Source organism: Phyllostomus discolor, chromosome 5 (genome assembly GCF_004126475.2).
Source record: "Phyllostomus discolor isolate MPI-MPIP mPhyDis1 chromosome 5, mPhyDis1.pri.v3, whole genome shotgun sequence".
Lineage (NCBI taxonomy): Eukaryota > Metazoa > Chordata > Mammalia > Chiroptera > Phyllostomidae > Phyllostomus > Phyllostomus discolor.
Genome location: NC_040907.2, coordinates 35759025 through 35771195, shown reverse-complemented (window position 1 = coordinate 35771195; position 12171 = coordinate 35759025). Strand labels below are relative to the sequence as shown.

General features: G+C 35.4%; 1 protein-coding gene across 2 annotated transcripts in view; it reads left to right on the top strand.

Moving 5' to 3' along the window:
• LOC114496088 (FAS-associated factor 1) overlaps positions 1-12171 on the top strand; it is a 380509-nt gene that overhangs the window by 119188 nt on the left and 249150 nt on the right. For both annotated transcript variants that reach the window (XM_028511353.2, XM_028511352.2), the window contains one exon: positions 2499-2704. In XM_028511353.2, the coding sequence (XP_028367154.2) occupies positions 2635-2704 (70 nt within the window). In that variant the 5' untranslated portion in view covers positions 2499-2634. The remainder of the gene's footprint in view (positions 1-2498; positions 2705-12171) is intronic.

Sequence of the window (12171 nt, the reverse complement as noted above, 5' to 3'; positions counted from 1 at the left end):
AATGACCAGCCTAATAACTTCAGCTGTTTTTCTTAGGTTCTGAAAAGTTGTGACAAAATTCAAAGATGTGAAGTATCATTGCACAGATTCTGTTCATAGATACTTAGGAGCTCACTTTGGATTCCCACAGCGATAGTCTTGCCTGCTTTGGACATTTTCTTTGTTCCCATGTCTTCCTTCGAAGATTGTTTTCCTTGAATCTAACAACTGGGAGGAAGAATATATTTTTGTGGATCAGTGTTTACTATAGTATCTGAACTCTGGCGAGATCTCAGTTAGTTACTTTCAAACTTTTTTGACTATAATCTACAATGAGAAATACTCATAATCCAAAATACACACATATAAATATGTATCATAATAAAAAGTTTTATTAAATAGTATTTGGTCCTGACTACTAAGTGACACATACTGATAGTCCATTCCATTCCGTTCCCATTCCCATTCCCATTCCCATTCCCATTCCCATTCCATTCTTTAAGAGACTGATCACAATTCACTAAATCAATGATATAATCTATAATTTGGTAAACACTGATTAAAGCAGCGTTGTGAAGTAAATGTAAATTGTGTGAACAGTGCTTAACTTGGCATGTTTTGGTCATTCTTTTTGTTATTTCTATTCTCGTTTTCAGTTCATTGTTTTTCCTTGAATTCTGGGAGAGAAGAAAGTTTTAGACGGAGCTTTGTAGTTCTGGTGGTGATAGCAGAATATATATATATATGATGTTTCAATAGAAGCATTCCATATGTTCTCTTCATTCCTACTTTTCCAAGTGAGGGGAAAAAAGTGGCAATATATGATACATTAAGTTAGAGAAAAACCAAATTCTTTAATTATTCTTCTTCTATTTATTAGTTTGGCAAATAGTTGAGTACTTTCTAGATATAAAATCTGGAGATCAGGGCAAAAGATGCAGCCATTAAAAACACAAATGTCAGCTTTGCCCTTGTGGAACTTAGATTTTAGTGGGGACTTAATGTCAAATGATTAATTATGCAACTAAATGTATAGTTATTGATAGTAGTGAGGAATTTGAACTAGTTTGAGATAGTAAAATGTGCTCTGAGTTGATAAACATCCAGTTTGAGATGTAAAGGATAAATATAATTAGCTAGAAAAAACATGGAATTTAGGGGATGAGATGGAAAGGAAAGACTAGTCTTAGAAGTAAGTCTGTGTCCCCCCATAAAACAGGATCCAGCAGGACAGAGGCTGTTGTGGCTATTAGCATAGTGAGATGGAGATAGCATAGCAGGAGATGAGAATGGGAAGGGAGATAGGATTCAGATCATACAAGCCCTTGTATGCCACTTTACCTATTTATATGCAAAACAGAGGAGAGTATTGAAGAAAATGATAAGAAGACATTTCTGTCATTAATTTCAGCCTAGTGGTGAAATGGAATAAAATGCAGGGGAGATTAGTTAGGATGCTTTTACATTAGACTATATAAAAAGTGAGTGTGCCTTAGACAAGGGTGGTAGCTTCAGAGGTGAAAGGTGGATGACTTATCTAAAAGATATTTAGAAGGTAACATTGAAAGGACTGATTAGATTTGGCAGTTGAGAGAGAAGAAGGGGTCAAAGATAATGTCAGAGGTTTCTGGCCTGGGGAACTGATACGAGGAATAATGGAGGAGGGTCAAGCTTGGGGAAACATTAATGAATTAAAATTTTGAATATACTGAGTCTAAGCTCTTACTAGGTACCAGACACTGTGCTGAGCTTTTCATATACATTGTCTGATTTGATCCTTACAAATATGATTAGTTTTCTCAGAACCAGGATTTCATTTTTATTTTTGAAGAAGGGAAATCATTTCAACATGTTTAAATGTTTTTGCGAAGAATCCAGAAGAGAAGGAGATGTTGAAGATACTGGAAAAGGAAGGGATAATAATCTATAAGTAAAACTAATGAGAAGACTTTTAAATTTCTGCGTAGATAGATCAGTCTTCTCTATTTCATAAAAAGAGAGAGAGTGCATATGTGGGTTAGTTTGTGGATTTTTTGTGAAAAGGGTAAGGGAATTTTCTCTTGATGGCATCTGTTTTCTTTGCAAAGTAGGAAAAATATCTTTTTAAGACTGAGGAGTGAGATGGGGAGAATGGAGGTTTAAGGAAGGTGAAGTTTCAAAATTGTGAAAATTAGAGTTAATGAATCAAATAGCCATTCATTTGAGAATGAGTAAAGATACTGTTCTAATTCTCAGAGTTTAAAATGTTATACCAACATCATAACAATATGAAGCAAAAATGTAATTAAATGCTAAATGATATGTATGATACTGCTGATAGACAAAGAAAAGCAAGGATGGGATGTGGCCTTCAGTCACATGGAAAGATTTTGTGGTGGAAGAACCTAAGGTTAGGCCTTGATGCACAGGTGGGTAAATGTAATAGGAAGAACAACACAAACCAAGTATGGAGCAGGTCCTTAGTGATGATCTGTAATGATTTGGTTGATGGTAATCCTTCTTTTATGTCAATATTTCAGTGACTATGGAGGTGAAACTATACCAGGACCTGTATTTGATTCAGCAAGTCATCCAGTTCCAGCTCCTGCTCCTTCTTCCTCATCGGCATTTCGACCTGTAGTGCCATCTAGGCAGATTGTAGAAAGGCAACCTCGGATGCTGGACTTCAGGGTTGAGTACAGAGACAGAAATGTTGATGTGGTTCTTGAAGACAGCTGTACTGTTGGTAAGGTTTTTCCTACCATAAAGCCTTCATAAATAAACAATTTATTAGGTAAACATTTAGTTTATATTTTTTTCTTTTGCATTGACTGCCAACAAGGGAACAAAAGCAAATTGAAACTGTTTTCCCGTATACATTATTGTGCTCTATTTTTAAATGCTATGTTGAGGGTGAGGTAAGTTTGAGAATAATTATTTTGTTCCACTTGTATGGAATGCTGTTTTAGGACAGATGCAAGTCAAATATCTAGGAGCTTGAAAAAACTTCACAATTATTAGGTACACTGCATATCCGACTTTGTAGCTGAAGCTCACTTACTTTTCATACTGTGGTTTATGAAACAGAGAAAATGAGACATATTTCTGCTTCAGTTCTATCCTTTCAAAGGAAACTCAAAGTGTATGCCTGCCTTTTTAATTTTTTTAGACAGACTTTACTAAATTTCTGTAGAGAACCTGTGTTGAACTCACGTTTGGTTCAGATTATTTGACCTGTGTTTGTTGTAGAACCAGAAACTGTATTAATTTCTATTTTAATGTAGTTTTGCCTTAAATCTACATCCTAGATATTTCTGGAATTTTGTCCATGTTTTTTTTTTTGAGATTTTTCCCAATTCTATTAATTTAATACAGAGAAAAGCAAGACTGTTAAAAGAATGATCATTTTCAAACACTAATCAGATTGTTATTCTCTTACTTAAAACCATTTAGAATTTTCCATTGTTTTTAGGATAAAAGTCAAATCTTTTAACATGGCTGTAAGTCCCTGGTACATTTTTAGCTTTTATCTATTGTTATTCTCCTTATTGCTCACCAGTCTAAGTTGTAATGGACTTATTTCAGTTCTTTGAATAGGTTCAGAGCCCATGTACTCGGATTCCTCTCCTAGTCCAGCCATTTCTCCCCATGCACATCTTTCTGTTCCAAGTGTTCTCCTCTACATTCCCTTTTTTAAAAAATTGCGGTTAAAAAAGAATAATATGAAAACATAAGCATAATATGAAATTTTAAGTGTATAGTTTTATTAACTATATGCACAGTGTTTGTACAGCAGATCTTTAGAACTTTTTCGTCTTACATAATGGAAACATTGTATCCACTGAATAGCAACTTTCCTTTTTCCCCTCTGGCCAGCCTCTGGCAACCACCATACTTTCTGCTTCTGAAAGTTTGATTACTTTAAGTGCAGTAAACATGGAATTGCAAATCTCTTTTAAGGCCCTGCTTTCCATTGTTTTGGATAAATACCCAGAAATGGGATTGCTGGATCATATATTAGTTCTATTTTTAATTTTTTGAGAACTTCCTTACTCTTTTTCCATAGTGGCTGCTTCATTTTACATTCCCACCAATAATGCACAGGGATCCTATACTCTCCTTATCCTTACCAACATTTGTTATTTTGTTTTTTAGGGTTTTATTATTGTTTTGTTTTTAAATATAATGGCCATCCTAACAGGTAGATGATATCTCGTGGTTTTGGTTTACATTATCATGATGATTAATAATGTTGAGCATTTTTTCATATGACTGTTGGTCATTTGTATGTCTTCTTTGGAAAGATATCTATTCAGGTCCTTTACCCATTTTTAAATTGGATTGTTTACTTTTTTGCTATTGAACTGCAGGACTTTACATATTTTGGATATTCACCCCTATCACATATGGTTTGCAAATATTTTGTCCTGTATGTTGCCTTTTCACTCTGTTGATTATTTGCTTTGCTTTACAGAAGATTTTTAGTTTAATGTAGTCCCACTTGCCATTTTTACTTTTGTTGTCTGTACTTCTGGCATTATATCCAAGAAATCATTTCCAAGACCAGTGTTGTGTAGCTTTTTCTAGGAATTTTAGTTTCGGATCTTATATTTGTCTTTAATCCATTTTGAGTTATACCCATTTTAGTGTATAGTGTAAAATGAAGGTCTAACCTCCAGTCTTTTACATGTACGTATCCAGCTTATCCTGCACAATTTGTTAAACAGGCTATCCTTTCCCTGTTGTGTAGACTTGGCATCCTTGTCAAAGATCATTTGACCTATACGTGTGGGTTCATTTCTGGGCTTTCTATTCTGTTCCATTGGTCTATACACCTGCATTTATGCTAGTACCATACTGTTTTGATTACTTTGTAAAGTGTTTTGGAAGTCAGGAAGTGTGAGGCCTCCAGCTTTCTTCTTTTTTTTTTTTCAAGATTGTTTTGCCTTTTCAAGGTCCTTTGCGGTTCCATATGAAATTCAGCATTTTTTTTTTCTATTTCTACAAAAAATGCCATTGGGATTTTGATAGGGAATCACATTGAATATTAGGTCGCTTTGGGTAGTATGGCATAGTAGCAATATCAGGTATTTCAATCCATGAACATGTTGTCTTTCTATTTATTTGTTTCTTTAATTTCTTTCAGCAATGTCTTGTAGTTTTTATTGTGCATGTTTTTTGCCTCCTTGGTTGAGTTTATTTTTATTATTTTATTCTTTTTGATGCTATTATAAATGGTACTCTTTTCTCAGTTTGGATTATTTGTTATTTGGATTATTTGTTATTTGTGTATAGAAACAAAACTAATTTTTGTATTTGATTTTATATCCTGCAGCTTTGCGAAATTTGCTCATTAGTTCTAGTAGGGGGTTTTTTTGTTGTTTATTTTTGTGGACTCTTTTGAGTCTTCTAGTGAACAGAGGTAATTTTAGTTCTTTCTGACTTGGATGCCTTTTATTTCTTTTTGTCGCCTAATTGTTCTGGTTAGGACTTTCAATATTATGTTGAATAGAAGCATTGAGAGTGGGCATTCTTGCATTTGTTCATAATCCTTAGAGGAAAAGTTTTTAGTTTTCACAATGGAGTATCATGTTAGCTATGGGCTTTTCATATATAGCGTATATTATGTTGTTGTAATTTCCTTCTGTTCCTGTGTGTTGAGTGTTCTTATCATGTAATGGTGTTGAATTTGTCGTGAATATTTTCTGCGTCTATTGAGATGATCATGTGATGTTTTTCCCTCCATTGTGTTAATATGGTGTGTCACATTGATGTGTATTCACATGTTGAATCATCCTTACAGTCTATGGATAAATTCCACTTGGTCATGGTATGTATAATACTTTTAATGTGCTGTTTAATTTTTTTCCTAGAGTTTTGTTGAGGATTTTTGCATTTGTATTCATTAGAGTTAAAGACCTGCAGTTTTTGGTGGTTTTTCTCATAGTACCTTTGTCTGACTTTGGCATCATGGTAATATTGTCTTCATAAATGAGTTTAGAAATGTTCCCTTCTCTTTGATTTTTAGAAAGAGTTTATAAAAGACTTATATTAATTTTTCTTTAAATGTTTGTTAGAATTCTCCTGTGAAACAGTCTGGGCTGTACTTTTCTTTGTTGGTAGGTTTTTGATTACTGAGATTTCCTTACTAGTTATAGGTCTGTTCATATTTTCTGTTTTTTCATGATTCAGTCCTGGTAGGTTTTGTTTCTAGGAATTTACCCATTCTATATTATCCCATTTGTTGGCACATAACTGATCTCTATGATCCCTTTATTTCTGTGGCATCATTTATACTCTGTCCTTTTTCATTTCTTATTTCATTTATTTGAGTCTTTTTCTCTTGTTTAGGCTAATTTTTAAAAAAATTACTGATTTTTTCAAACGCCAACACTTTTGTTGATTTTTAGCTATGCTTTTTCTATTATCTTTTATTTCTACTGAAATCTTTATTTCCTGTCTTCTGCTAACTTTGGGCTTAGTTTGTTTCTCTTTTTCTAGTTACTTGAGGTGTAAGGTAAGTTGTTTATTTGAGACCCTCCCACTTTTATTTTTATTTTTTAATTTTTATTTTTTTATTCTTATTTTTTTTAGGTCGAAAGCAATTTTATTGATTTTTAAAAAATATATTTTATTGATTATGCTATTACAGTTGTCCCATTTTCCCCCTTCATTCCCCTCCACCCTGCATACCCTCTCCCACCCACATCTTCCCCCTTTAGTTCATGTCCACGTGTCATAAGTTCTTTAGCTTCTGCATTTCCCAAACTGTTCTTCCCTTCCCCCTGTCTATTTTCTACCTACCATGTATGCCACCTATTCTCTGTACCTTTTCCCCTTCTCTCCTCCTCCTACTCCCCTTTTGCTAACCCTCCATGTGATCTCCATTTCTGTGGTTCTGTTCCTGTTGTAGTTGTTTGCTTAGTTTGCTTTTATTTTAGGTGTGGTTGTTAATAACTGCGTTTGCTGTCATTTTACTGTTCATATTTTTGATCATCTTCTTTTTCTTAGATAAATTCCTTTAACATTTCCTATAATAAGGGCTTGGTGATGATGAACTCTTTTAACTTGACCTTATCTGAGAAGCAGTTTATCTGCCCTTCCATTCTAAATGAAAGCTTTACTGGATAGAGCAATCTTGGAAGTAGGTCCTTGCCTTTCATGACTTGGAATAGTTCTTTCCAGCCCCTTCTTGCCTGTAAGGTCTCTTTTGAGAAATCAGCTGACAGTCTTATGGAAACTCCTTTGTAGGTAACTGTCTTCTTTTCTCTTGCTGCTTCTAGGATTCTCTCCTTCATTTTAATCTTGGGTAATGTAATGATGATGTGCCTTGGTGTGTTCCTCCTTGGGTCCAACTTCTTTGGGACTCTGAGCTTCCTGGAAGTCTATTTCCTTTGCCAGATTGGGGAAGTTCTCCTTTATTATTTGTTCAAATAAGTTTTCCACTTGTTGCTCTTCCTCTTCTCCTTCTGGTACCCCTATAATTCGGATGTTGGAATGTTTAAAGATGTCCTGGAGGTTCCTAAGCCTCTCCTCATTTTTTTGAATAATTGTTTCTTCATTCTTTTCTGATTGGATGTTTCTTTCTTCCTTCTGCATTGATTTGAGTCCCAGTGTTCTTCTCATCACTATTGGTTCCCTGTACATTTTCCTTTATTTCACTTAGCATAGCCTTCGTTTTTTCATCTAATATGCAACCAAATTCAACCAATTCTGTGAACATCCTTATCACCAGTGTTTTGAACTGTGCATCTGATAGGTTGGCCATCTCTTGGTTGTTCAGTTGTATTTGCTCTGGAGCCTTGATCGGTTCTTTCATTTGGGCCTTTTTTTTTTTTTGGTCTTGTGCCTTGTTATTATGAGGAGCGGAGCCTTAGGTGTTCACCAGGGCGGGGTACCCCAGTTGCTGGGTTGTGACACTATATATGGGGGCGAAGTCCAAGAGGGAACAATGGCGCTTGCTCCATTCTATGTCGAATTTTAATCCCTTCCTCAGCTTCCCCCAAGCAAACTGGGCCTTTCTGGTGCTGATTCCTGTGTGGGTGGGCTTGGGTACATTCTAGGACCCTGTGGGTCTCTCCAGTGAACTCTCCCGTGAGGCTGGGGGTCTGTCCCTGTGCCTCAACCCCCACAGGTATCCCTGGTCAGTGTCTTGAGGCTTTATTTCCCGGAGCTGGGACCCTGGGTTGCGCGGTTTGTCTCGCTCCCCTGTTTCACCTGGTTTTTCTGTGGGTGAATGTGAGACTGTCCAGTCAGCCGGCTGCCTTGCATGCCATGCCTCACTTCACAATTGCCACCTCGCTGGGTCTTCCCATTGCCACCCCACGCCTGGAGTCTGCCAGCCACTGTCTGGGTGCCCAGGGTCCGCCTGCTTCAGTCTTGTGTGCCCAGTGCCACCGCTTTTTGTGCCGGGAACCCTCTTCGTCCGGCTGCCTGACTCCATCCCATCTACCCATCTGGATGAATGTGTATATTTTCACTCCTTGGTTGTCTGACTTCCATACAGATCAATTTTCTGTCAGTTCTGGTTGTTACTCTGTTTTTAAATTGTTATTGTCCCTATCTTGGTTGTGCGAGGAGGCACAGTGTGTCTACCTATGCCTCCATCTTGGCCAGAAGTCTGAGACCTTTGTTAATTGAAGTATTTACTGCTATAAACTTCCCTCTATTGCATCAGTTTTGGTATGTTGTGTTTTTGTTTTCATTTGTCTGTTTTGCTTTTTTTCTTTAACCAATTGGTTGTTCAAGCATATATCGTTTAATATATCGTTTCCACATATTGGTGAATTTTCTGGAATAGATAACATGTTAAAAAATTTAAGAAGATTGAAATTATACCAAGTATATTTTCCAACTTAATATAATGAAACAAAAAATCTATAGCAGTTTCCTTCTGCTTTTTCCCTCAAATTTTGTTTATTTGCGTAAGTCTTTATTTTTCTTAAATTTATTAAGATGATCTTCTTGTGACCTAACATCATCTGTCCTGGAGAATGTTTCCAGTGCACTTGAGAAGATCATATATTCTGCTGCTGTTTGATGTAATGTTTTGTGTATGTCTGTTAGGTCTGTTTTGTGTGCCATGTTGTTCAAATCTCCATTTCCTTATTAATTATCTATGTGAAAGTTTTATTCATTATTGAAATCCCCTACTCTTATTATAGTAGTGTTGTTGTGTATTTTTCCCCTAAGTTCTGTCATTGTTTGCTTCATATACTGGGTGCTTTGATATTGAATATTTGGAAAAAGTACAACCATTATTAATATAATGAGAACAGTTTGTGTGACATTGATGGAACCTGTCAGCCAAGGAGAGTGGACTGAAATGTACATGTGTGAATAATGACGACTTCACTGTATTAGTCAGTGGTGGCAGTAGAGGTAATTGAGTGAGCATGTGTACTGTGTGGCTATTGCTTTCAAATTGACTGAGCAAGTAGAGCAATAAATCTGCATCAACTTTTGCTTTAAGCTTGAAACTTTCCTCCGCAGAAACTATTTGGATGATTCACATGGCTTTCGGAGATAGTATAATGAATGCAGCACAAATAAAAGTGTGGCACAAACACTTCAGAGATGGTCGAGAATCTGTTTACAGTGATCCAGATTCTGGAAAGCCTGCAAGAAGCAGAATTCCTGAGAATGTTGAAGGTGTACAGGCTGCAGTTAACAAAGATTGGTGACAGAGTGTGAAAACTAGAAGCTGATCTGGGGATTCCAAAAACTATGGTGTCTGAGATTTTGATGCAGGAACTTGGCATAAATTATGTCATGGCAAAATGTGTTCTGCGGCTTCTGTTATCAGAGCAGAAGGAACATTGTGCTACAGTTGCTAATGATCCTGGAGAACTGTGTGAGGTCCCAGGGTACCTACTTTGAAGGGGACTGAGGTGTCAGGTCCTATGCACAATATTTCTTGTATCATGTATCTTCTTCGATAAGTGCCACCATTTTTCAGGTTACATGGCTGGATACTTTCTGTACACACCTCATGTGTATATGATTGTTACATCTTCCTGGTGAATTGACTGTCTTTTTGTTTTATGATTTTCTCCCTTGTGACAGTGTTTTGACTTACATTCTGTTCAGTCTGCTGTAAGTGTGGCAACCCACCTCTCTTTTGGTTACCATTTGCATGGAATATCTTTTTTCATCCTTCCCCTTCATCCTCTGTATGTCCATGAATCTAAAGTGAGTCACTTGTAGACAACATCTAGTTAGATCTTGCTTTTTTTTTCAATCCATTTAACCAATCTATGTCTTTTGATTGGGAGTTTTATCCATTTACATTTAAAATAATTTCTTACAGGGAATGACTTTTATTGTAATTTTATTAATTATTTTCTTTCTGTCTTGTAGCTTTATGGCCCTCTTTTTCTTTCTTGTTGTCTTATGTTTGTTAATTTTTTTTTTTGGTAATATCATGCATTGATTCTTTTCTCATTTTCTTGTATGTATTTTCTTTACATAATTTCTTTGTAGTTACCGTGGAGCTTAACTAAGGCATCTTAAAGTTATAATAATTTATTTTAACTTGATAACTTCAATTATATATACAAAAATTCTTGTTTCTTACCCTTTTTTATTGCAATCAGAAATTATATCTTTTTATATTTTGTATTTATTAACATATTTATAGCTCTAGTTATTTTTATACATTTGTCTTTTAAGTTCTGTAACCAGATTAAGTGGTTTAAACACCACTGTTAAAGTGTCTGTATGTGCCTATAGGATTCTGTAGTTGGGCTATTATTTTTTCACATAAGCTCTCTGCCTCTTTTTTTCTCTTCTGTGACTCCCATAATGCATATATCAGTTCTTTAGTCATGTCTCCTAAGTCCTTTAGGCTTTCTTCACTCTTTTTCATGCTGTGTGTCCTCCCCCCCAACCCCCTTTGGATAATGTCAAATGACATGTCTTCAGGTTTACAGGTTCGTTATTCTGGTTGAGTAGTTCTGTTGTTGAGCCCCTTTAATGAAATATTCCATTAAATTATTATGGTCCTTAGCTCTAAAATTTTTGTTTGGTTCTTATTTATAGTTTATATCTTTTTGTTGATATTTAAAATGAATTTTGTATATTCAAACCCACCAAAACTCATCTATTGATATTTGGAAAAAAACCTTTTTTAACCTTTATACTAGTATTTAATCAGGAAGTAATTGACCATGTATTTGACTAGTAGTATTTGACCCTGCTTATTGCTCATATGGATTTTCAATAACATTGCTAAGGTATTGTTGGTAGGGGATCTTGTAGTAGGGTCTTACGAGGCCTTTACTTTGTTAGTTTAGTGATAAGTATTTTATTATCATGGGGCAAAGAACTGTGTTATATCACACTTTTTTCTTAAATCTTAAAATTATCTCAGATTTTTATTTGTTTTAAGAAAACTGAAATAACCTTATATTAAATAAATTTTAACTGCTGTTATGTTGCATATGGCTAAGCTGTTAATAGTGTCATATTTAAAAGTGACCTGGTTCATTTTATTGATAAAATATTTGGCATATGGTGGAAGTTCATGGATATTTTACCACTTGAACTACTTTTTAAAAAAGATTTTATTTATTTATTTTTAGACAGAAGGGAGGTAGGGGAGAAAGAGAGGGAGAGAAACATCAATGTGTGGTTGCCTCTTATGTGCCGCCTACTGGGGACCTGACCTAGCTCACTACCTAGGCATGTGCCCCGATTAGGAATCAAACCAGCGACACTGTGGTTCCCAGGCTGGCGCTCAGACCACTGAGCCACACAAGCCAGGGCTGAACTACTGTTTTACTGGTTCACTCAGTTGGAGTGAAATGCCCTGCTTATTTCAAGGGTAGTGTTCAGAAACACTGGCTTCTATGGATTATTCATGTTAATATTATATTTTAATTCTGTCTTACTTTGGAGAAAATGACTATGGAACTGTTTTAAAGCTTTGTTATAGAAACGTGAAAAATTCCAGGGACCACATTTTGTAAAATACTGGCTTTATAGTTCACTGTAAAAGCCCAAGTATGGTAGAGTAGGAGCAGTACATCATTCTGTTTAAAAATACAGTTAAAAGAGTTACAAATATATTGTAAATGAAATTTGATTCAAAATGGATTGTAAATCAGATGTTATTTTATACCTTGTACTTTTTCCTGCTTCTTCTGTTTCCAGTTTTGTATTTGGTCAGGATTATAATTATTCTCTTATTATGAATCACATGCCAGCCAGAGA